The sequence below is a fragment of the Colias eurytheme genome, chromosome 2 (genome assembly GCF_061535395.1).
Source record: "Colias eurytheme isolate Ceu_HAF_F1 chromosome 2, ilColEury1 Martin Lab GWU primary, whole genome shotgun sequence".
NCBI classification, from domain to species: domain Eukaryota; kingdom Metazoa; phylum Arthropoda; class Insecta; order Lepidoptera; family Pieridae; genus Colias; species Colias eurytheme.
This window is the reverse complement of record NC_142981.1, coordinates 3976313-4003331: the sequence shown is the minus strand read 5'-3', so window position 1 is coordinate 4003331 and position 27019 is coordinate 3976313. Positions and strand designations below refer to the sequence as shown.

Below are 27019 nucleotides of genomic sequence, written 5' to 3'. Positions count from 1 at the left end.
TGCTCAATAAAAATGTAGTAATAAAATAATTAAATAGCATATATTTTTACATATAGGTAAATAATTTGAATTAATTATAGAATGATTAGCGAAAAAAAAACTTTAATACGGCTATTTAATATACCTAATCTACATGAAAAATAAATAAAGAGAAGTGAGTGAATGCGTCACAGAGATAAAACAGAAGGTGATAAGGGTTATGGCTACATTATAGGTACAATAATGATAAGTATGAAATAGTTGTTTTCTTTTTGAACGTAAATACCTAATAGCAGTTAATTAAAGTAAATAAATGTTTTTCTAGGAACTTACTACTAAAAATCATTGTGCACAAATATAATCTTAACTTATCTTAAAATAATTAATACCTACATAAGGGTTGGTTTTTATTAAATATTCAATCTTATTTACTTATTTATATTATATTACTAATATTCACAGCTACTAGGTATATAGAATAATGGTTAATTTTGAGGTTAGATGTGTTGATAACTCTATGTATTTTGAGATAAGCTGAACTCACATACCTACCTACTAAAAATATTATTGTAGTGACTTGGTAGATATAGTATTTGTACGATAAACAAAAATAAAATATTCGATATGTATTATGACAAATTGAAAAGGAAGGAAAGGAAATTGAATGTACTTTGGTGTACTGTTGCTCGAATAGTGTGGTATAAAGAATATTATAGAACCTAGATATATAAAAATATTTTAATAAAAAACTGTTTCCCAAAATACATACCTATTACACAACTTAACCGTTATAAGTAAATATTTTTGCCATTTCAACACAATGTTGAAATTGTTTAAAAAATTACATATTATTATATAAGCCTGAACGAGAAAAATATCGCACAATTTTGACTCTACAGTCTACACATCCATGTTGGTAATGTTCGTACATTATATTAGGTTCATTGATAAAATAATTATTAAAAGATACAGACGATTGAAAATTGCATCTTAGATATAAAATAAATTTATTTATTTGTCTATAATTAAATATTATAATGAATTTAATCATACCAGATACTACAAATATAATGCGCCTGCTGGTTTTATAGAGTCCTATTGAAATCTTTTGTAAAATTTGGCGCGTGTGTAAATGTATGTGTGTAATGTATATGCAGTTGGTATGCATACTTCGCTTCCATCTATAAGACATTTGGTTTTCAATTTTCGTATTTGCGCGTTCAAAGAACAAAATCCATAATGAAACGAATTATTAATTGATATTCATTTAATAGGTGTCTTGGCATTATATTGAAATTTTATGTATATTACTCATTTTGTGATTTTCAATAGTACACAACTAGCTTTGAATATAAAACAATAGCTGAAAATTGATAAAAAACAATGATGTTCAGCATATAAAATTTCTATTTATCTTGATTCTGTCCCTTGGGTGTGGCATGTTACATGTTGATTACAACGCCATCTGTCTTTAACTGAGATCATCTTCTAAGCTTTTATACCTCTTACAACAAATGCTTCTGAAATTTTTTTTACACGACGATAGGTGTCTGTATACTAAATTTACAGAAACATGCCCAATAATAGACGTTCAATGCCCAAAGTAACTGAATTTTCAAAAATCTTTAAATTCTATTTCTAATTTATATAGGAATGTTTCCTTTCAGCAAAATTTGCTTTCTCCTGCATTTCAAGTACCTAGGGCCCATAGAAAATTTCCTATTTATTATCAGGTAAAATTTGCATAATTTGGTGTCGGTAACATAGCTTATACCTGCAAACTTACCAATTACCAAAATACCTACCTAGTTTTTAAATTGATTATTGTCTAGACAATATAAAAATTATATTTTTTGCACGTCCTTTTCAAATAATAAGCTCAAATAGGTTAAATATTGTTTATTTGTTTTCTTTATATTCTACTAGTTTTCCGCCCGCGGCTTCGCCCGCGTTTTCAAAGAAAAACCCGTACTCGTAGGATTTCCGGGATAAAACCTATCCTATGTCCTTTCTCGGGTATCAAAATATCTCTGTACCAAATTTCATGCAAATTGGTTCAGTAGTTAAGGCGTGATTAAGTAACAGACAGACAGACAGAGTTACTTTCGCATTTATAATATTAGTATGGATGCATGTTTCTTCTGAATCAACATGTAAAAGAAATCAGTTCATCTTACCAATAATAAAGGTTCCAATCGTTAAAAATATGATATTAAAAGTTCTTCAAGCCCAAATGCAGGTTTTTTTTATTACATGGGAAAAATATAATGTAACCCAGATATTTCATTAGTATTTGCAGTAACGGAAATTTCGTTGTACCATAAAATTCAAACAATTTCATTATATTTTATTAATTATAATTCACAAAATCTTAAACTAGAGTTACCTAAGTTATAATTATTATTGCTACTTATAATCACATTTTACTTTGGCTTGAAAATAGTACGTTACTTCTGTGACGGTGCATTTACATGAAACGAGTGAATGCTCATTTTAACCGCACTATTTTAAATGATTTTAATGTAAACAGGCGTAGAGCGTTCTTTCGTTGTTCTTAGAGCGTTCGAAAAGATTCATTGCAATGTTCATAATACTGAACATTGAACAACACTGAATACAAGTTTTCGTTTACAGTAAAAAATTTACGAATGAATGCTCTTGCTCTAGCTATAGCTCTTTGTTCGTTTGATGTTATGCACCGTAATATACCATTACGAATCTATAGTTACTTAGACTAACACATACATATAAATCTATTTCGGTAAATCAAATTTTTAACTCTACATTTGAGCTGCGTTTAATTCTTTTAGGTAAATAAAAAATGCTTTTCTGTACATTAGAATTTAGAAGAATGTTAAATTAAAAAAGTGTGACGATTTATAATTTTCTCGTCAACAGTATATATTAACTGAAAACTTGCTCTATATCAATAGTGTATTAAGTAATACAAATATTTCTATAATTATAATTAGAATTATATAAATATAAGATGTAATAATTCTAAGCTTACAGTTTGCAATAAAATTGCATGCAGTCCTTAATTATTGAAGCAATATTTCTGGTGTGAGCTTAGTTAAAGATAGTTTATATATCCTATTAAATATTATTCATATATTAATTTACTAAAAATAAGTCTTTAAAATCAGTGACTATCCCTAATCATAAAAAGTTTAGTCAGAGACTAAGTCTTTACCGTATTTTAAGATCATAAATCACTAATTAAAATATAAAATGAGCTACTTAGGAATACGTTTCCAAATTCATAGAAAATAAAAGTAAAATATTTAATATTATTTTTATTAGAACTTACTATATACAACTACGAGTTTTTGGCACGTTGATTCACAGTTTCTTCTAACCGATTGTAGAAGATAAATTAACTACTACTTAATTAAGTTACATCATACCTTATAAGGTCAAAAATTATATGAACTACTAAATAATTAAATAATGTTACTTATTATATACCTAGTGGACAAAACACCATATAGCAACTATGACTAGAAAATATATTTTTAATCTATTAATTAATTTTAGTGACTATAATAAGTAATAACTTAACTAATCATAATCGTCACTGATTTTTTTTGATCAAAAATTGTACGAAATTATTTGTGAGCTCTACATTAAAATCATGGCTGTTCAATGTTCATACCATAATAAAATAATCATATAATTAATATCATCAGCTTCACTTTTTTTATCACACGGCAGGAAAACAGCCTTGCTTTAATATGTATCCACTATAATTTTTTTACAACCTACTGTTTAATCACGATGTTTTTTACCGGTTGAAGCAGCAATATAATATCATGCTCATGAAATGTGATGCATTGATAGACCGTTTACATAAAAATAGAGCAAACGACATACTGGAATCTCAAAACTATAAAATATATTAATTATTTAATAATCTTACTTTATTCATTATTTCGTACAATAATTGCTGACCAAAAACTAAAATTATATATAGTTCGACTAAACGTCGCTGCTTTACCATAAGTATAATCTAATATTTAATCAAACCTTCCTATAATAATATTATAGTGAGTGTCCTTCACCACAAAAAGTTTCTTACAGGACAAATCGTGCTTGATGCACTTGGTAGTTACTTCAATTAAGCTTTTATTAAAAATTTCGTCTCTTGTACTAAAGTATAACACGGCAGGAAAAATGTGACAGAATTGTTATAAGTTTATCAACTGAAAAATAATAATGGGCAAATGTATTCTTGCATACAACGGGTGTATTTTCACCTATTGTTTAAGGCTCTAGCTTGATTGCTGGGTCTCAAGAGGGCGGTTCGGGCGGAACGGGGGGGCAGGGTACAGGGTTTTGTAGGAGCTTAGCTGCTGCTGGGAATCCGGTCAAGTCGAACCCTGGTGGCGGTACTATTCCAGCTGCTGTTGCTGTCCCTTGAAGATACGCAACCAGTCTGAAATTAAAATATTTATGTGATGGAAAAGCTCTCGCGAACATTGAATCTGCTCTACTTTTCAAACTATAACCTAATTTCCAAACATGCTGAAATTTACATACAAGTTCTATTTAAAAAATAATATTACTTATATGGTGTACGTACCTTCGTAACTCCTCAAGAGCACTGGCCTGCATGAGAATATAATTTTTAGCTAATAGTAATGTTGCTATCTTTGACAACTTCCGTACAGAGGGAGAGTGAGCGTAGGGAATGACTCCGCGTAGTTCATCCAGCGCGTCGTTCTGAAAAATAACGTTGATATTTTAAATTATTTAATCAAGGGAAAGAACGCGTATGTAGGCAGTAGGTAAATTAAATATGAGTGGTATGTACTAGCTATGGCTCATAGATTTTCTGTTGTGTTACTCAATTAAATTTAGCTGAATACTGAATATGATACTCCAGACGATATCGACTCTACATCCATACCAGATGAAGTTCCGTTCATTAATCGAACAGAGACTGTATAAATAACTTTCGTCTTTCCATTATTTATTAATGTATGATAGTAGGAGTATTAAAATTAGGTACTTACTAAATCATGCATTCTTCTGCGTTCCCTTGCATTTATATTTAACCGGACGTTCTTGCCTTGTCGCATTTTCTGTTTGGATTTACCATCGCCCAGTGCTCTGAAATAAAAAAGAAACGATACATTTTCACTTAGTACAGTTGTAAACTTTTACACGCACTTTTAATTAGGTTACTCTATCTCTGTGTAACACAAATTTAATTATATTCATTAAGATACATAACAGACATTGATATAAATTAAACTATAATAATAATATCAGTTGGCTGGAAGAAATCACTAATTATCTGTGTCTTCTTTTAGCATAAGTTTTCTTTTTGTATTTTTTTTGTTGGCAGTACAATAACAAATAAATAAATAATATTGAATTGATTTTATTTCAAACTTTAAAGTCCCAAATAATCTTGTATCTATGTGATAAATATGTTAAAGAAAGTTATTCTATACATTTAAAATATATACGAACTAAAACGTTTTAAAAGTTTTTAATTATTGTACAATTTATGTATGATATAATTTGTACGTATGTGATTTCTGGTTGATTCGTCGAGGGTGCAGGGTCCTGTAGAGCGGAACAAGTGCCATAAATCGGTTTTGTGTAACAATGGATGGGTTTCTATGTCCGACGTTAACGAGAGTCGCGAAACAAGGGTGAATAATAATAAAGAATCAAGAACGAATAGAGTTCACCCTTTTAGTGGTTTCGTTGTAAGTCCAAATTTTAAGTAGACGTCTAAAACTTGAGGTAACTAAATAATTTTTTATCAATTATTTACTGAAAATAAGACCAGTACGAGAGACTGAAATAAAAAGCATATAAAAATACTTAAACACGGTATGTTAAATTGAGTAGGTAATGTTTATTTTGTTTTTCCAAAAATCCCCAGAATCGAATTGGAATGTTTTATGAAAAATTAATTTAAATTTGTATTTTATTATTTCTCCTCTAAATATTGTTAGGTCTATATAGATTGCAATGATCATTGAAAATCATGGAAATATGAATAGTCTTATATGAGGGGACGATTGGTGGAGTACGCACAGATGGTGAAATCGAAATACAACTTATGTGGGGCTTATTCTATAGTACCTAGAGTATTTAAAAGTATATTTAAAATAAATTGGAATGCTTTGGAAATGTGTCATTAATACTACATGTCTACCATATATACGTATCAGCATGCTAAAAAAATGTTTTGCAAAATATTTTTGAACGAGCTTCCGATGAGAGATTATATTTGAAAAAAACTCTCTCTAGTTTGACTGTTATTGTTTTCATCCATGAATTATACGTAAACTTATATGTATATAGAACTTTGTTTTCCTCTGTGATTCGCGCATGCGCGTTTCGAAAACATATGTTTTTACCCCATTTTGACGTACACGTATACCGTTGTAACTCAAAATGTAGAAGAAATAGACAAATTTTGATCTGAATAATTGCATGCCAATACGAATATCTAAGTCCTGACCAAATTTCGGGATCAAATATTCGTGTACTATCAGTAAAAATGTGTAAGTTGGCTTACCGTTGTCCATAGCTTGTTCCAGGTTCAGGTTGATTTTCGTCAGTTGGATAGCAGTGTTGCGGAGGCGGAGGCTGGCCTCCCTGCATGTAGAAGCCCCCCAGGCCGACAGCACCCAAAGGAGTCCTTCGGCCCGGCACCGATTGTGGTGGAGAGTGCGATTCGCCCAGCGGCACGCCATCCCAAGTCCTCCGCCCCTCCATTATTTTTAATTAACGCATAACACTGCCCGAGAAAAATAAAAATAAATCGGACTGGCCGGTTGTAACTTTTTCGGAGTCTGTGCGCGTGGACGTTTGAATTTAGAACGGGGCTGTCAGATAATGAGGCTAGGAGCGGCGAGAAGTTGGAGCGGTCCATAGATCGATCGGGCGACGCAGATGGGGCGCGCACCCCTCTGATCTCGCGGCCATTGTTCGGAGATGCGATTGTGATTTATTTGGCAGGTCGCAAAGCGTAGGACGCATGCCGAATTTGTTTTTAATATCTATTGGATAGTCAGTGATAAGTATTCACATCATCTGATGTATTATTCATATCAAAAGTTCAATAAAACAATAAAAAAAATAATCATAAAAAATGTGGACAGCATCAACGGGCTTATTTTTTCTGCGTTCCTGTACCTTTAAAGAAATTAAATGTTGGTTTTTTGAAATTATGGTTCTTATGTTTTATTTCGATTTTTTATTAGGTATCTACTCATTCTCCTTTTTCAATGACTCATGAATTAAATACAGAAAAGCTAAATTATACTACTATATTTACAGCATGGCTTTGAAAATTATTCCGATAAAATGCTTATACTATATGTGACTTTCCATAAATTTGTGCGTCGAGACAAAAGCGTGTTAAACTAAAACTTATTACGATAGACGTGCCCATTTTTATGTTTTGTTTGATATGTAAACAATAAAACAAGTTATTGAGCAATTTATTATTTAGAACTGTGCCTTATTCTATTTCGATATTTTATTCAGTAACTACAAGTGGGTTAAACGCACAAACACCACTGTAAATCAACACAACGAGCTTTATCTCGAACATTTTGACTTGTTGATATTTGTATTGGGAACTGTTTTATGATTGGGGAAATACAAATGTAATTTTGTTGATTCTTAAAATACACGTTGAAGATTTGCGTTCAATGAAAATATAAAAAATACACTGTATATAATACATGATAATTGATACTTATACGTTCCTACTACCTACCTGTAATCTACGTGAGCATCTATATGATGGCTTTTAGGTACTAATGTTTACTAGAGAAATTGGATCTTTTCAACAGTTTGCATGTTGTATTATTTTGCATTATGCCTGCAGGTTACAAAATATATAATAATTATAATTTTATTACAGTGTTCAATAATTGTATTATAGTCTACAGGAAGAAACAAGCCTTGTGAGAAATTTGTGACGAAAATAATTATGGAATATTGCACTTAACTGAATATTATAGAAAGAAAAGACGGTAAAATATGCTACAAACTGCGAACCAGTGTCATTTACTTAATAAATTAGATTTCAACCTAAAATACTCGGACAAATGATTTGGGCTCTCTTTTTATATCCAAAATAAAAAGAGAGCCCGAAAATAAAAAATGTAAGCTTTAAATTTAAAGCACGAACGCGGTCATTTATTCAGCAGACTCGTTCAAAAAAATATTACTATGTATTATTCTTTAATTGGTACTTGGTAGGTATGTAAATAGTTGAGAGTAAAAAAAATAAAAAGCAAAATCTTGCACAATTCGTTTATTAAACTTTATTCCTTATTAATAGTTAAAAAATTATTTACATCTTAACTCAATCAGTTCCTTTTCTTCAATTCTTTACAATTACATACTTACATTTAAACAATTCCATGCTTTACATTTTACAATATCTTTGGTTCCAATATCAACGTGTATGAATTACAATAAAAATATATTTGGTTAGATATTTGGATTGGAAGCTAGAAATAATATGTTTTTATAGAAAAATAAAAAGTAGGTTTATAAGAAAATATATGAGACTCAAGAACTTTTTGTTTGTACCTTGCAACTTGCAACCTTCTCAAATTCTCAATTTACTTCAATCTGTTACGTCATCACAAAGTTTTTCATACATTTTTTTTTCATTCATCTGCTTCCATTTACATCCAAATGTCTTTTCACAGCCTATACCTAATGACTAGACAATGACTATATAATTTATGTAACACATAATTGTTATACATTTACCTACATATTCCATTCATAATAACATGTATCATTTTCTATTATATTAATTGTTTATTTCTTTTTATTACATGATTTAAACTTGCGGTAGCATCACTACGAACATTGAATAATATATTTATGTAACAATTATATAACTTTGACATTTTACAATGACCTCTCCAATACGTATTTAATAATTGGATATAACTTTGTTTTAGAAATATTTAACAAATCACCAACTAAAGAATTTATTGGTCAGAGAAACTAAATTAATGTTTCGTAAAAATAAGAAGAAATCAAACAAAAATTTATAAACGTTTTAAAGTATTTTTTATATAGGTATAGGTATTATTTTATCGTAAAGTTTAATTTGTTTTTACAATCTCTTTTGCTTAGGGTCCACGAGTGTCTAACATTATCTCAATAAAAAATTATGAATTTATATATTGACTCCTAAACGATAAAGGCCAACTAATATCAGAATGTTATAATCAGATATACATACATTGTTTAGGCCATTGATCGATAATCTTCATTCACAATTAATATACTATCTAAATTTAACTAACTAATAACTATAACATTTATATCTGTATCTGTATTTTTTGTATAATAACATAAAATACATAATACATATAAAGATCGGTCATTAATTTGTTTTACATAATAAATGTGAGTGTTTCCTTAATGCGTTGTAAACACCAAGCGACTATTAATTGAATTATAATAATACTAAGTAGGATTAAGCTTTATCAACATCAAGATAGCAATGTCCACATAGATATAGTAATACACGTATGTGAGAAATTATCCACTTGTGATATTTTATAACCTTTGGCACATATACGTAATTTAAATCAGGTAACTTTATTCGTGATGACTCAAACTATTAAAATTATTGTCAAACTCTATACACTCAAACGATATTTACAATAACTAAAAAGCACAATGTGCAGTATTTCAAGCATCATTAAAGCTTAAAAAATGCACCAACACTTTATACTCACTATAAGTCGCTTATCATCTAAATTATATCTAGGCGGCAAGGCTTTCGCCTGTAAAGTCTGGGAATTATATTTTTAATCAATGGACAATCTGGTACCCGAATCGCAGCTTTTGCAAATTTCATTCATTATTTGCAAAATGTCTTTAAACATCAATGTTTGTTTGTCAATTGTCTTCACACGTCTCTAGGAAATATCCGCCGTGAATGCAAGCTCAGGTACCAGATGTAGCCGTCGGGTGTTTATTTCTTGGGATCGTCTGGCTGGCTCGTGGCAGGCAAGCTGCCGGAGGGCACTCAGCTCAGTCGCGCCGGCTGCGGTGTTGGTCAGGGCGCGGCGGCGGCGAGCGGTGGCCGCGACGGCGTGGGCACGCGCGGGCAGGCCACCACCGAGCCGCGGGTGGCTTGGTTGTTATTCGTTGCGCCGCCTGGAAAGTAGAATAATAGTTAATAATCATGTTCGTTAGTTATGTTTATAGAAAATTAACAGTGGTTTTAAGTGTCGAATTGGATTTTTGAGTTTCAAAATTAGTTCATAAGGATTTATCAAATTAACAACCTACATGTACCTATGTGTCATGTCTACGTGTTTTTAATGTCCGGATAAATTGAAATACTTACAAGTATTTTTATTTGCTTGAGTGAACTTAAATGCAACTCCATAAAAACTAAAAATGAAAATCTTTCGTAAAAATAATTACCTATTAATGAGCCGAGCATCTTAGTGACGGAGAATTTTCGAGTGCGCTGTGGAGTGCGTACTTCAGAGAGCAGTCTGTCCATACATCGGTAGAGGTCACCGGAATTGTCGGCCACGCTCGCTTCGCTGAACGATGCTCCAGCTGCAGCGCTCACCGCTTGCCCTTCTTTTGTTGGCACCTGAAAATAAAGTTTTTATTGACTACTACTATAGTATTATATTATCTGTGCTACTACTGTTCTTTAAGCATCCATATTACAGTTTCGATGTTTTTTTCCCATCCTCCGACTAGTGTTAAAGCATCAGGAATTTATGCGTATTTACGTATTTTGAGTGCGTTTCTCTTCATATTATTACTTCTGTTAAATTATGAATTCATATTACAAAGTTAACTACTCTTGCATTGTATGCGTAATGTTGGTTCATTCCGAGAACCGGCAGAATGAATAAGGTTAAATCCTTTAGAGTTGCCAAGCGAGACGTTGACTCATCCAGACTCAGAATCGGATTTGCTTATAGCTTTTGTGTGGGAATAATTTCCTTCATTTTATGCGATACTTTACGATACATTTGCTTAGATCGTGTCACGATGACTTGCAAGTGCAATAATAGTGAACGTTAAGGGACACACAAAGAGTTCATATTTTAAAAGCGTATAAGATCAATACCATTTTAAAATATAAGATGCGAACCCAATGTTTGTTTCTTCAAACAAATAATATGCTCAATAAGTCAATACCAAAGTTCTCAAATAAATCTTCAACTTTTAGTAGATATCTGTCTCAAACAAAGCTGATTAAGTTCGCGAAAGTTAAGAAAGAAAGAAATTTGTTTAATAAGTATTAGATAGAATTGCAGATAAGCTGTCTGGGTCCGTCATGATTCAATAAAAGAAATAATTACCTAAACTACAGACAGACAGATTGTACAGAAAATAACATTTCCATTAATGACAATAAAATTACAGTTATTTTCAACAATAAGTTTACGTGAAGAGTACCTATGCTATTGTAGTTGTTCTTAACATTTTGTATTATTAAAAAGCTGTCCGTAAGACTTCGCATGTATACTTTCACAATAGTCGTATTCAAATCTGAATAGTTAAGATGGTCTATTGTTAGAAAAATCTTTGCATGTCTACGCAAATGCCACTTTTCAATTCATATACAGGGTGTCCCACTGTTGGTATACTAAGCTCAAAGGAGGTTATAGTTTTGCATACGCTGAGTACGTAAAAAATAATTAAAAAATTCCAGACGCATTTTTTTTTCAAATAGATGAATTCTTAAAACTCTATGTGTACACCCATAACAAGCGAGCCGCCCAACTTTGCCCCCAGCACGTGAGCTATCGTTTAAGATTATGTTTTCATAGATAAAATGCTCATATAAGAGAAGCGGTATATGCCGGCTGCGCGAAGCTAGAGAAGAAAACATGGATTTTCAGGAAAAATTTAGCAAAAAATTTTGGACGTAATTTTTTTTTAAAGTATTTTTTACGTGATCAGTGTATGCAAAACTACAAGTTCCTTCGCGCTTAGTATACCAAAAGTGGGACACCCTGTATATACGTTTATAATTTTATACTAACATTGCAAAATATGGGCGAATTCATATTATTGTTGTATTATGACGGAATATTAAAAAAAAAACACTCATTCATAAGAAACCTACCATAACAAAATCTTAGAATAAGGCTTATCCACTTATTTATTTATTTCATTAAGGATCACCAACATGACATACACTGATACATAGATAAAAGCATTAAAGTTATAACAATCGTAGACATAGTGCTGTCACACTTAAGGGATTAATTTCTATAAGTATGTTAAACTTCAGTTAACTTACCTGTCTTAGGTGATCCAAATCCGTTTTGTTTCCTAAAAGAGCTAAAGGCATGCCAGATGTTGTAGTGCCAGGCCCATGTGCAGGACTGCCGTGGTGGGTAGGTTTCTTCAAAAGATTCAGTACTTCAGTCGCATATTCAAAGCTACTTCTATCTGTGACTGAATATACCAGCAGACATGCATCGGCCCATTGAATCTGGAAAAAAAAGTTCCTATTTTTCAAAGCCGTTATTTAAACAAGGAAACAGTAAAATAAATGCGGGGTAACGAATAAATGTAAATTGTAAACGATTAAAACTTATTTATGAATATTACATAAGATCATATAATATAGTACTGTCGGTTCACTGCATAATAAATTTACCTAGCTCTAAATCTGTGGTCTAACATTAACAGGCGAATACAGATAAATGAAAAAATATTTCTTACTTCCCTCCTAAATATGTTGTGGCAGAAAATCTAATTACAGCGCTAAGAAAATAAGATACAGACGGGCAAAAAAGTACAGAGACGAGTATTTATGATTAATTAAAGTCTCGTAGCCAACATTCCAGTACAAAATTAGACAACGATATTCGAGCGCACCCACTTCACGTCGCGATGGTTTTCATTCAACATTTCTTAAATGCTTATCTCTATGTCTCGGCATTTCTTATTAAATAGGTGCGTCGAGACAAAGGTAAATAGTAAAACTGAAAAATTATATCGCGAGGTTTGTTTAATAATTTTACAGCGTTGGAAAATATAGAGTTTAATTATACTATTTCGATGTTATACTAATTTTAGGTTAACAAATTAAAATACTATCCACATATTACATACAGATAAATAAAGTTACAACGCCCTTGGAAGATATATGTAGTTTATCTTTTGTTGAGTATCGATTGAAAGCCTAGCCGTCATAAGTGTTCTTGTCTATCACTATTCACTACCTTGATGTTTCATATTTCGCCCGCCTACATGTAACAAAAAGCTTCATATCGATTGTTGCTATAGCCTTGTGTGTAGCCTCCGCTTTCAGTATTTTATATTTATGCATTAATTGTAAATCATATTGACTAAAACTTTCCACGTCAACACTGCATATGTCGCTTATTTCAATAAAGTTCAAGAACTGAAAGTCTTAAATTGTATTGTACGTCAACGCAGACATTTGGCAGTCGAGGTGAGGTACAATTAATAATGTAGCAGTGTAAACAGTCTGACTCATATTCTACGGGTCACTGGAGCGACTAGAGCCACATCTCATGCTTCTCGTATTATATTCGCGACGATTAACCCATTTACCAGCACATTAAACCATTTCAGACACTCGCAATATTTGTTTGCGGAAGGGTCAATTGATTTTGTTTTAATGTTATCCAGATGTGACTTGACAGCGAAAGAGAATTCGAACAGTAACACCCAAATAGATTTTTAACTGTAAGCAATAAATTAAGAAGTATATTGCTAGACTGTATTATTTTCGGATCGGTCAGGCGTCAGCCTGCATGCTTTCTTAATATCAGTGTAGATCAAATATTTTATTAATCAGCTACATTTACAATGGCTAGTAGACACACCGCTTTAAGAATATTGTAATATAAAGGGCGGATGTAACAGTCATAGTTAATAGCTATTATCGTGAAGGGTAACGCCGGCGCTACCTAGACTATAAAAAAATAACCTCGAAATATGTTTTTATTTTTAAATAAATCTCTAACATCCTTAATCTTTCAGTGATTTATTAACAGATCTGTTTAGAGAAGCAAAGGTCATTCGGAGAGTTCATTCTGATCGTGAAGGTGAGTAATATTGAGTTGTAAATAAGATTTCGAAACGTACTGCATTAACCTACATGCTTGAACTACTCTGAAATACATGAATGCAATAATATGAGATATGAAAAATTCAATTTGTGCGTGAGATATAATTTTACCTGTTCTGTGGGAATCTTGTCAGGATTGGATCCGGAAACATCGATCACTTCTAATTCTATTGGTGTTCCATTTATGGGCACAGTCTGCCTATAGAGTAAATCTGAAAAAGAAAAATTACCAGATAGAACCAACCAATTCGTCAGGAATAATACTATTTTATATTTAGACGTTATTTTATGTGATAAATACCATACCTGTGTTTGAGTGATATTCCCCGATATATCTCCGAGTGAGATACCTCACGATGAGAGCTGCAAGAAAACAGGAAAATTATTAATAAATTTGATAAAGCCGTTGGCAATGCTAGAGCAACAAAGGAAATTTATTGAAAACATTAGGTACCTAACCTTCATTTAGGTGACCGAGTTTGTAGGAATTTTACAGTGGCTTTTGTGGGCATCCAAATGGATAAGTGATAGTGGATTGTTATCTAAGAAAATAAAGTTTTCATGTGGATTACATCACACAGTAATAGGTCACTGAAATTACGACTGAGTTTATGTAATACTTCGCTGAAAATTTATAGTCCAAGGCCTAATTCCTGTTGTATAACACGAACCTAATTCGATTTTTTCAGAATGGCAATGACTGCTTTAATCCTTATGAACTTTAATGTAAATGTCAATAGTAAATAACTTTCAGAAAAAGTAACGCACCAAAATGGGACAAAGATATCAAAGTGCGAATCTGAACTTTTCAAAATTTTATTTTTACGTATAAAATTAAAGAAGCCATGTGGACAGATTTTGTTATCTTAATAATATAAGTTTCAAATTACGTCAAATAAAAGTAGGTTAAGTATTTTCAGATTGTAGAACCTGAATAATGATACGTTCTCTCAAAAATTTAGGTTAGAAAAAGAATTTTCTTTTATTATTACAGTTATCAAGCGTTATGATCTTGTGTCATTTTTGTGTGTCATATAAATATTTTTACAAGATATATTTTGATTTTATGATACGCTTTCTCTAGCCATTTAATATTGTTTTATTTTGCAAGATTAAATTGTCTGCGGTAAAGTGTTCACACAAAGGACGGTCGACAGGTTAATGCACGCATTTGCACTCACTTTTATTGTCGAAAAAGCTCTTATGCATTCGATCAATTTTTATCAGACTGCATTGTTAGAGAGTATTATAGTCGATTATCCCAATTTAAATTTATTTTGGACTTAACATGTTGATGTTGTAACGTTACTTACCTGATTTGCCAACTCTCGAGCTTCCTATGACAGCGATGCGAACACGCGAAGGACTTGTTCGTTCGTCCCTCATGGCTTGAAATATATTACGCAGCTGAAACAATGGAAACTATTGTTACTTACATAATATTCAACACATTTTTACACCACCGTCAATTTCTGAAATGTAATCTAAGTAGCACTCTCTAGTACATTTTTCTTTAAAGCCAACAACAAATTAATTACGAAGACAATTTATTGTATCAACACTTTCAAGGTATATATAGGTTTTATAGCAATGTAAATTAATAAATTCTTTGCGAGCCTAGTTTTGCGTTCACTTTGATGCGGCCATAAAAATTCCGCTGCTTTTACTAGTTATTTTCGTTACTTATTTTCATAACATCACAATTTTAATTACCTACTTATTATCTTGAATACGGTCCAAGTATCGCAGTTTCTTGCCTGCGAGTGGCATATTCCTTTCATTCATTAGCCACAGCCAAGCCACAACCCAAACATGACGGTTTTATACCTACGCACGACTCATAAGTACGTCAGAGGATTCCTTTTTTAAAATAAGACTGTTTAATACGCACACTTCAGTCGGTCAAAACAAAAACAAAACATAAAAGCTCTATTTATGTAATCCCTCATTCATAGATAAAGTATGCACCAGCAAATATTCTTGGAAAAAATTAAAGTGTTTGTGAGTATTATCCTCTGTTATATTATATCGATCTTACTACTACAATAATGACGCATGTTTAGTATCTTTACATAAAACTAAAATAAATATACAATCTCGCAATCGTTTATTATCTCATATGAAATATATTTAAAGCTATAAATCAGTATTAGTGTACGTGTGAAAATACACATACAACGTTGCTTTGATTTATCACTAAATCGTACAATAATAACGTTACACAAGTAATGAGGCATGTTCAGTATTTTTAGAAAGATTTTGAAGATTCGCGTCAGCATTCCCCGCCCGCCTAGTTGAATAACCCTAGAGACATGTTTTTGACACATACAAAACATTCCATAACCTCACTTTGCAACCTTAACTCCTCTTGTCCGTCCTCAGGGTTACACAAATTATGAATGATACAAAAATCCGAGAATAACTATTGTTTGAATACTTTTTAAATTTAAAATAGATTTACATTCTGACAACTGAAAATATCTTGATAGTCGAATGTTGTTGAAAGCTTATAAGTAAAATGGGAAGAAAATAATATGATTAATAACATTATTTTGTTATGAAATATAATATATTATTACGGGTACGTACTTTATTTAATTTATTAGGTACGTATTATATAAAAGATTGAAGTATGCCTGAATATTTACAAAAGTGGTAGCATGAAATGTATATGCGTGTTCAACAATCGGAAGTTATTACGTGTGAAAATGTCGGCTTGACACTAAACCGCAATTTTTCGTGAACGTCGCGACACCAGCCGAAGATTTTATTTATGTTTGGCGCCAAATAATAATAGTCCTGTCGCTGAAAAAACCTGAGTGTTGCCAAAAACTTTGCCGTGAATGTGACGCAGTATTCATTTTTTGTAAGGCAAAATGCAAATTTAGTTACTGCGCATTGTGTTTTAGTAATAAACTTTATCATATAGCGATGGATTTATGATAATCAGTTTTATTATGCCACTTTATATACACCTGTCTCTATTAAAAGAAAACACCGCCAAGCGCGCAGAATTTTTATATATTTGAAAATAAAGTATGAGGGTAAAATGTAACCGGAAACAAACTTCAAAGGTCATGAATGTGGGAAGACAAAATGGGTACTAGGGAATCCGAATAATCTTCTTTGGTTAATGGAAGTTACATCAGCGTAGTGCCAAACGAGAGAGCGTGGGTGAACTGCTTTGGAACAGACTAAACGGGTGGGACGGGATGCACAAACATTGAACTTCAAAATGTTACTGACGTGTGCGGTAGGCACCGTTAAATCATAAACAAGCGGCTTTTCTACGTAAGCACGAGCTAAATTAGTGAACGGTGGAATACGTTTGAATCTAGTCAGTCATTTCAAACCAAATAATATTTACATCCTAGAAAATTATCTGCGATTAAAAACTCCAAACAAATACTAGAAAAAGTTCATTAGTATTCGACCAAGTTATCCAACGCCATAAAGATCATACTTCGAAGCCGACATAATTTTAAATTACACATAATATAGTTAACGATAACTTTCTCTCTGTTAATTGATTAAATACATAAATTGTTACAATATCTAATATCCTATCGATTCAAGGCGGCTGGAAAATTCGAAGGTCAAGACCTACGTAACAAATCCCTCCGTAGATTTACTCCCATGTCCTCAAGGATATACTTCAAGGTCTTGGAATATTACGGAATCGACACTGGCAGTGATTGGAGGACGCACTTGCCTTGAGAATGGATTGTTCCATAGAATAAACATTTGTGATTTATATTTGTTTTATGATTTGAAACATTGAAATGGTAATTTAAATTTTATAATGGACTATTTCAAATTAAGGGGTTTTGTTTATCGCGTATATAGCCTCGACTGCGAAATATACAATAAATTTACGGTAACGATAAAAAAGAAAATAATATTAATAAATATACTTAAGCAATTCGTTGAGATTGATCCTATTTAATTAGTGCGTAAGCATTTGACGACTGTCAATCCAATATCGATCAATAAGTCTGATTCCAGTCCCTCAAAGCTCTACATAAAATGTAAATCATACTTTAATGAGAAATATTATAGATAATTAAAATAAATTAAAACTTATTTTGACGCACTTGTAACTATCTAATTCGACATTTCTTATATACATTTCTAAAAAAGTTTCACGTTTAAATATACACATAATTATTGGAAATTTTTTCTTTTAAAAATTTATTGTATGAAAGAAAAAAGCTCCAAATAACGTGACATATGATAATCAAACGCCACTCAAACATATCTGCCTTAAAGTAAATGACCCCTAGTTTACTTGATCGAGCTTATTGAACTCTAAATGCACTCATATATTTTTAGTTTGTTTGCGTTTCTTTTATAAAAGGATTTGCAAGCTTGTTGATATAGGATTACCAGTTAAATTCATCCAAAGATACTATTACATACAGACATAACTGTACAACAAAATTTTATTATCATTGTTTTCTGTTGGATGTTCATGCTTCGTGTAGATAAAATGATTAATGTAAGTTCACTATACGATTTAAATCCTTGATCTAATAATGTAATTTTAATTGTTCTTGACCTATTATTTTCGAGGGAACGTAAATAGCAAGGTGCGCTTTGTCATAGTTTACAAAACTTTTGTAAACATATTGAACAATGGAAGGTCCTGCTTTGAAATATATTTACCTATTTACAGTTGTAGTTACTTGGTCAAAAGTATTATTGGAAATTATGCTATGTGGGTATTTCTTACGTAAGCAGCTGCGTTTTTTCCATTTTCCCTATCATGAAATTGTTAGGGCAATTTAAATAAATCTCTTGAAGTTTTAACGGTAGATTTAAGAAGTTTTTAACCTGAATTAATTATTGTAAAAAATATAACCATTCACAAACACAAAATTATATCAATTTCATATAAATATTGTCATTATCAGATATGAAATAAACGTTGTATGAATTTATATCAATTTCTTTACAGTATATTTTATTTTTTACTTTACACAGTGGTAACAATATAGATGTATTACTGTACTTGTATTTTACTACTGATTTAGCTTGTCCTTCACCTATTTACTAAGATAATAAACCTATTTCTCTAGATCAATGTATAATTTGCAATGTTTTGTCGTCAAATGTTGACATATAAAGTATAAACATCTGCCATAGTTTACTTCAATGGTTTGCGAATCGTTTAATCTTACTTTTGATTGATATATGCAAAAACATTTCGTACCTTCAAAGGTTTAGGATAAATAAAGAATGAAAAATTATTTATTAAAAAAGAACGATTAACCTTTGATTCCAATTTCTTACATTTTTATTCTGAAAAATTGAAAAAGTTTGCGAAGCTTTTTGCTCCGAGTGGCCATGTTATCCATGGTTTCAATAATATATGCCTTGCCAATAATATCGAAGGTTTTCGACGAGACTGCTATGATTAAAAGTTAATGAACTGTCAAGTACGGTATAGCAGGTGCCGGCTTGATAACATGGCTATCGATAATTGATTGGAAAACTCCGTTCATTGCGGCACTGAATTAATCCATACGTTTATTTTTTCAGAGCACTATTTTTATTGGCGAAGTTCATAACCACTGAGATAAACAATCTATATTATTAAATTAAAAAGTAATCTTCTATGCCTATATTTTTAATAGCTAAGTTCAGTTCCTGAGTCGGGATGGCTATAAATAATATGATCTGCAGATCTTATTAGTTAAATTAATAATTGAAAGTTTTTCTTGATAGTAGTTATTGAGAGTATTATTGAAAGTAGTTTCGGAGTTCGGGCTCATTACTTGTGATTTTGTATGTGAAATATTGTTTCATTTTATTCTCTCAGTAACATAGTTCACTTGTTAATAATAGTGCAGTATGCAAAAATTTTACACTCTATCACAGAAATAATCTCTTTACGCGAGCAACAGTAAACATGGTTTTCATCAGATCATTTGCTAGCGGAAATTGAATTTTGTGGATTCTTGATGGATGAAAATAACAAATAGCTGACGTATTTAAGCGGGAGCTTATTTCTTTCAAAAGAAATAAAAAAGGAAACCACTGATCTATGACTACAGTAATTACCGCTCTACTGTTATAGAAAAAGTTCCTAATCTTCACTGCTCTGTCTAAGAAATTCTAGAAATTAAATGTATCTAATATCTGTGCAGAAAGAACAAAGCTGAGTGAAAATTGAAGACTTTAAAAATATTTAATTTCAAAGAATTTCAGTACTTTGAAACAATACGCTCACGGAACGTAATAACTCATAAAGGCAGATACCTCATCATATTGTTTTTAACCTATTTGAACTAGAACTCTCTGACTTCAAGTACCTACGAGCGGTCAAAAGAAAAACTAAGTAAAATACTATCATTATGATTACCTAGAAATTCTACATAGGTACATCAATTATAAGAAATTTCTGGATAACAGTGTAAGATTATAGACAGATAGACGTTTATTTATACAATCTAATAGATAATCCATTAATCATTGTATATTTTATGTCACGTCACGGAAGCTACTTAATATACGATCATTTCAATGCGAGATATGAAAGCAATAAACGAGACGTGGCTTGTTATACCTATAGGCTACATGGAACACTTCCGATGGATCGGTAATAAATCTAGTTAGCGATCGTAATACTCGCAAATGGCTCGCTCCGGGTGTACGTGCGCGCTTTTATGCTGCTGGGGGCGTTTAGAGTTCCCGAGCCATCAAGCGATTGTTTGCATACTGTAACTGCGTCGTGAACCGACTGATGAACGTTCATCCGGCTATAAGCTCTGTGATAGAACCATTAATCAACCACAGCAATTAAATTCCTGATAAATCACAAATAAGCGAAGTTGTAATCTAATTTGAACTGTTGCGGTATAACTCTACCTCTACAACGTAACTTACAATTATATTAAATCATTAGATGTATTATTTTCTAATTTTCTTTTGTGAAAATACATAAATAATTTGTGCATATGCATAAATAATGTGTTGTACATGTAATGTGCATTACATACAACACAAAAGACTATATTAGTCTTTCTATTAGTTTGAACAGTTCTTAACAGTTCTCAGTTCGCCAAGAGTACAACAGAGTTAAGAGTCACATTGAGTGGGATGCAACTAATAAGATAAAATCTGGCGTAGGATGATCATTTTGAACTTTTGTATTTATACACTAAACTGTAGATAATTAAATAAATATCAACAACTGTTACGCTTAAATGCTTTAGTTTTAGGGAGAATTTCTACTGAATACCTACAAATTATCATCAATATTTATATCAAAAAAATAACATTTCATTTCATTTCTTTTGTAGAGAAATATCCATATAGAAGATAATAAAACCATATGTAACTAAATTATATAATACACTGCTTTCATCGTATTAAATTACGTTAGACAATGAGGTGCTTTTGCGGTCAAGCGTCTGCCCATTCGCGTAACGAGAAAAATGTAATACGTATGATATTTCGTAGCTTTTCTTTCATTTATTGATGAAGGGAATTATTTCAGATAGTTACTTTATTCAAAAAATGGAAGACATGCTTGTTCTCTAAATAAATAAATCGTACGAAAATTCCGATCGATAAAATATTGTAATTGAAATAATATAGAACTTTGCAAAGCTTAGATTATCTCAATCTTCATATGTTTCTGGTCTATATTAATAATTTTACATATATGTAAAATAAAACTACATATCCATACTAATATTATAAATGCGAAAGTAACTCTGTCTGTCTGTCTGTTACTCAATCACGCCTTAATGAACCAATTTGCATGAAATTTGGTATAAAGATATTTTGATACCCGAGAAAGGACATAGGCTACTTTTTACCCCGGGACCTATGTCCCTATGTTATAGGATAGGTTTTATCCCGGAAATCCCACGGGAACGGGAACTATGCGGGTTTTTCTTTGACTGCGCGGGCGAAGCCGCGGGCGGAATGCTAGTTTTAATATAATATAAACAAACTCCACTCAAAGGATTTGAGCGAAGTGTTTAATAAGCTCTGAAAGGAAGACAGATTTCAACAATTTGGTTAACGTGGGAGTTGATTATTATCATTGGATTAAACATAGCTCACGTTTTCCCGTCTTGAAACTTATGAATTAATAATAAAGCTAACATAGGTTAACATTCATCCATGATAAATTATTAATTAGTAGACATTAATTTAATAAGTATGAAAATCTAAATAATTTACAAAGATTGTATAACCTTATATTTCTGAAAAGCGTCGCGTAGATGCTTTTTATAATAAATATCAATTAGAGACAATAATTTTAATAGAAGATTTATTTTTATTCTTTACAATTTTTGAGTACCTACTATCCCTTCAAAGGTATTTAATTCAGTGATATCACGTAAATTTCAGTGAGGTTTTGTAGATTTTATTCGGTTTCAGTTAGATTATCTTCGTTCGCTGGTTGGTTTATATTTTTTAATATAAATTTAGGTAATTGTAATGTTATCTTTTGATACTTCATTTAGGAAGTTCTTAAGATGGATGCAAAACGAATACCCAGTTTAAATAGTTTAAAGGATAACTTTGCCTACGATTAATTACACTGTATCCAGGCACGCAAATGAAGTTCCCTTCCGCTCAGCTCAGCTCATTTAATAAACTTTAAACACGGTAACCTAGTATAAAACTAATTAGTTCCTGTTTTAGCTTGGATCAAAAATAAAAGCGGGAAAAATGAATTTAGGTGCACGGTTCCATATTTATGGAGATTAATGCACATTGCACATACCTATTACTTATACCAATATTATATACGCGTGTCATTTTAGTTTTCAACAACAATTGTATTAGATGTATAAACGTTTTATGGACAAGTTTGGAAGCTATGAATAAAAAACATGAAGCTAAAAATAAAACATGAAACATGAAGCTATGAAAAAAAATATATATCTTGCATAAAAACTAATATAATAATGTAAAAAACCTCAAAAGCCTTGGTAGCATTATTTACGTTAAATGAAAATTTTAATTACTTATTCCGGGAAAAACTCCTTTTAGTGAGCAAAAGCTTGGACTTTGGTAAATATAAATGTTATATAATGCTGGAAATTTGGAAAATTACTCCCCGTGTTAATTTGCTATGAGAACGTCAGCGTATATTTGGACAAAATTTTCCGCCACACACGGAAATCGATGTGCTTTCCAGATGTCCATGATTCGTTTATATGACAAATAAATATAATCGATTTTCAAATATCCCCAACGTAATTATACATTTCATTGAGCAGTTCTGGCCACGTTGCTAACGAATAAATACCTAGACTTGTCTCTTATGATTAATTTCCAACTATGCATTTTATGACGTTGTTATTTAATTATGCATGATATAATAATGAAAGTAAAATTATACAAAATATTTGCAATAAATTGCTATAATTAAGTTTATTGATTTGTTTAACTGATTGTTTCAAGTATGTTACGCATATTACCTACATTAGAGTAAAAACTATTATACAAAGTTTTAATAATAGCCGTTCTGTTTTAGACAAACATTGTTTATGCTACTCGTTCAACTCGGATGAGTCGTAGATCTATGTTGAGATAAAAAATTACACATTTTGGCATTTTTCTCATAATTTTTCTAATTTATAAAAATTGTAAACCGAAAAATAATGCTTGCCATTTTTGCTTATTAATTAAAAATAGCTCTATATAATTGGTTTAACAGCTAATATTTCATTACACACTTTATTTATTTCAAATATTAAAGAAAATTAATAAAATGTTTCCTTATACAAGTGTACATCCATTTCAGCCTGTCTGAATTGACCAGCAAGAGCTGTTAGACCAGTATTTACATAATATTTTAGTGAATGAAAACTCACCTGTATAATGTAAAGTTTATGTGACTGGAGCGTAAATAGCCTTAAAACGCACAAACAATTGAACAGCTTCAGCACAACACACGTATAGTTTGAATAAGCACTGAATATTGTTTATAAGCAACAAGTCTTGATGCAATAAGGGGATTGTTATAGCCGCAGAAAACACGCGCACCTCAGCTTCGAATGTTTCGGAACGACTGGGCGGCGCGCAGCCGTGCATCCCTATATATACGTATCGTAGCTTGTTTCAGTCGCTTTCAAGAGATTTTCATACACAAAAATATCAGTGGAATCCGGAGCCTAATTTTCTCTGTCACTACCTTCTCCGACACAATGGGAGCGTTGATCTCTGATTTGCATGCATCGTGAGACAACTGACCAGATTCTTTCAATCTGACTGTTTGATGGCCGACTTTCTCATAATCCAGGCTCGCTTACAACGCCTTGTATGGCATGTTTCATTCAGAATTAGGGCTTTGGTCTAAAAACTTTGCTGTTCTAATAAGTGGTTATGTTCTAATATGTTATCTTTATATATTTCTTGTAACATTTTCATCCCGTGCATATATGGCTTAAAACGAAGAGTTCTCATTTTATTAATTTTTATTTGCCTATTAACATTGACATTCTTTTAATTATAACTATAACTATTATAAGATATTACAGCTACTTAGTGTAAGTGAATATAATATCAGCCAATGTAAACATAACAAAGTTACAGAAAAAAGGTAAATGAATCCTTAAAATGAGAAAAGAGTGTATTCAAGGAAACTGTATTGAAAGAAATAAGAAATCATTGACCTGTGGGGTATATAAATTACATTTCTTTAATAATTAATATCAGGTAGCTTGTAGATAAAATATAAATTGTACAGTTCAACAGTAGGAAAAAAATACCTTATTTCAGTATAAAATTCGCTATACACGTGCTCAGTAAACTATCACATTTAAGAGCCGTTCCTATTAATCAAATTGTATGCTCCATAATGTCACAAAATATATCTTGATATATTATTTACATAATTGTAGCTCTATAAAGGCGCTGATCCCTTGTATGGAAAGCTTGACAGGATATAGCTTTGCTAACGTGTAAAATGAATCCTCGAGTGTTATACATACAATTGAATTTTATTTTAGCCTGTGCATCTGAAGGTTTCCTACATTATTTTATAAGGATGATGATAAATAACATAATTTTTCTTTTAATATTATTTTATGTTAACATTGTAATCCTCAAAATTATATTTTCGTAATTTATTCTGTTGAAAAAAATTTAATTCTACAAAACTATTAAATAAAATATAGATGAACTGCTCTTCAAAAATGCCGCCCTATGCTAGGGCGTAACCAGCTTATTGCTAATTCATCTGTGTACTGAATTTGTTTGTTATAAACAAGTGAAAAAATTAATAACGATTAAATAAATAAATGAATTGACTCTTGTAGGTACGATTTTTTATTATTTTATTCTTATAAAACATGTTTCTAAAATAAGGATTTCCATAAACCTGTTATGTTATGAATACCAGTTCAGTCATATTATAGCAATATTCCATATTTAAAATATGTAATTATCATTACAACCTTAGCAACACGTTCATCGCCAAAAAATAACAATATAAACATTCATTGTTGCTACATTGTAGAGACATTAAATTAATTAAGCACGTTTAAGCAGATATTTCGAAAACAAAAGTCTTGTGTTCGCTCAAGTGAGCTGGCAGGCTAATGAGAGGCAGGAGTGATTGGTCACGTGGCCACGTGCTAGTCTAGCCATTCGGAGAGATTATCATTTCGCTTACATAACTATTCCTCCACGTTGAATGTAACTGTGATCATGTTCAATGCCCATTTGTTAACTCTTATTGGCTTTTTGATATGTAATTTTTTGGATAAATTGCCCATACATTTTGTGTCACAGAAAATTAATCGGAGGAAAGTATCGTTAATTACATGGAGGTGTTGGTGACACACCCCCTCGTAATTATGAATTGAAATTAAAAAATGAATTAACGTTATTAATTATAGAATTTAAACATGTAGCTCTCGCTCATCTTTATTTTGGTTGTATTTTTCTCATTAACTAAATAAATTCTAAGGGTGGATGGTACCGATGTCTGAAAGACAACTTGAAACTATGAATACCTACCCTTTTTAATTTTTATAAAGACATATTTAAGCAGACTAGTTAAATATGCTGCATTAGAAATTCTGGGTAATACAATAAAGTTGATATTTAGTATTTGAATCTTGAGTGATAGAGAGCATTTAGATGTGCAATGTTTTTCGCTTTCAAATCCATTATTATTCCTAGAATCTTGTGAATTATTTTATATTATTTGGAAACAAACTTGTGGTGCTCGGTTGTATACTTGGAGATATTTGCACCACGTGAGTTTGTATACTTGGAGATATTTGCACTGTTCCAAGGTTAACACATGTGTAAAATATAATACTGCATTACGCTCTACTTCGCTTAGCATGTTACAGATTTTATTAAGCATATAAAATATGATTTGTTTTTAAATGTTTTATTGTATGTGTTTTTGATGATGATTAAAGAAGTATTTATTTTAATGTATCCGGTTTTAGAGCTTTATAATGTTTGATATAATTATCAAAAGCAAACAATTATTACCTACTCGTTAAAATTGTGAGTTTTAGTGTGATATGGTTGAAATACATTGTAATAAAATTTAACAGTAAAATTAATTAATTTGATAAATAAGCCTTTATAAAATAAAACGTTAATAGAAACAGGAAAAGAAAGTTTAATCACAAAAGAGGATACATTTTTGATTTATATCAAGTCAAACTATCTAAAAGTTATATTTTTTTTTGTACAAATTCTAAATAGGATGTAAAAAGTAGGAAAGCCGTTACAAAATTCTGGATAAATATAGTCTATTCTTATGTTCGGTAGCAACCATAAATACGGAAAACCTATTCGATATCAGCATGAATAGCCTAAATTCCTGCCCGCCCTGCTTTCTTTTTCGTAATAGATTGTGTCGGTAACCGAGTCTGGCTAAATTAACGTAAGAGTGGCCAATAACGATAAATTGACATAGATGTCGTAATGAAAAGCACGGAGATTGCG

At 31.3% G+C, this 27019-nt stretch overlaps 2 protein-coding genes across 2 annotated transcripts; both read right to left on the bottom strand.

The window, feature by feature from the left end:
* Positions 1-3631: 3631 nt before the first annotated feature.
* Positions 3632-6813, bottom strand: Oli (basic helix-loop-helix family member olig). Its single transcript, XM_090107520.1, has 4 exons — positions 6521-6813; positions 4995-5091; positions 4562-4701; positions 3632-4414 (listed from the first exon to the last, which is right to left on the bottom strand). Exons 1-4 carry the CDS (start codon positions 6718-6720, stop codon positions 4270-4272), a joined length of 582 nt encoding a protein of 193 aa, XP_089963646.1. The 5' UTR covers positions 6721-6813; the 3' UTR covers positions 3632-4269.
* A 1444-nt stretch (positions 6814-8257) lies between these two features.
* LOC149910208 (ras-related and estrogen-regulated growth inhibitor-like protein A) lies at positions 8258-24112 on the bottom strand. Its single transcript, XM_090111391.1, has 7 exons — positions 23920-24112; positions 15391-15484; positions 14384-14440; positions 14189-14289; positions 12272-12466; positions 10423-10600; positions 8258-10149 (listed from the first exon to the last, which is right to left on the bottom strand). The coding sequence occupies exons 2-7, from the start codon at positions 15461-15463 to the stop codon at positions 10049-10051; spliced, it is 705 nt and encodes a 234-aa protein (XP_089967517.1). The 5' UTR covers positions 15464-15484; positions 23920-24112; the 3' UTR covers positions 8258-10048.
* Between the last annotated feature and the right edge of the window lie 2907 nt (positions 24113-27019).

Coding starts and splice junctions, on each gene's coding strand:
- Oli (XM_090107520.1), bottom strand. CDS start 6,720: ATGGAGGGGCGGAGGACTTGGGATGGCGTGCCGCTGGGCGAATCGCAC. Junction 5,092..6,520: donor GGAACAAGCTATGGACAACG/GTAAGCCAACTT, acceptor TTTTTATTTCAG/AGCACTGGGCGATGGTAAAT. Junction 4,702..4,994: donor GCAGAAGAATGCATGATTTA/GTAAGTACCTAA, acceptor GTTATTTTTCAG/AACGACGCGCTGGATGAACT.
- LOC149910208 (XM_090111391.1), bottom strand. CDS start 15,463: ATGAGGGACGAACGAACAAGTCCTTCGCGTGTTCGCATCGCTGTCATA. Junction 14,441..15,390: donor CTCGAGAGTTGGCAAATCAG/GTAAGTAACGTT, acceptor GTTTTCTTGCAG/CTCTCATCGTGAGGTATCTC. Junction 14,290..14,383: donor GGAATATCACTCAAACACAG/GTATGGTATTTA, acceptor TTTCTTTTTCAG/ATTTACTCTATAGGCAGACT.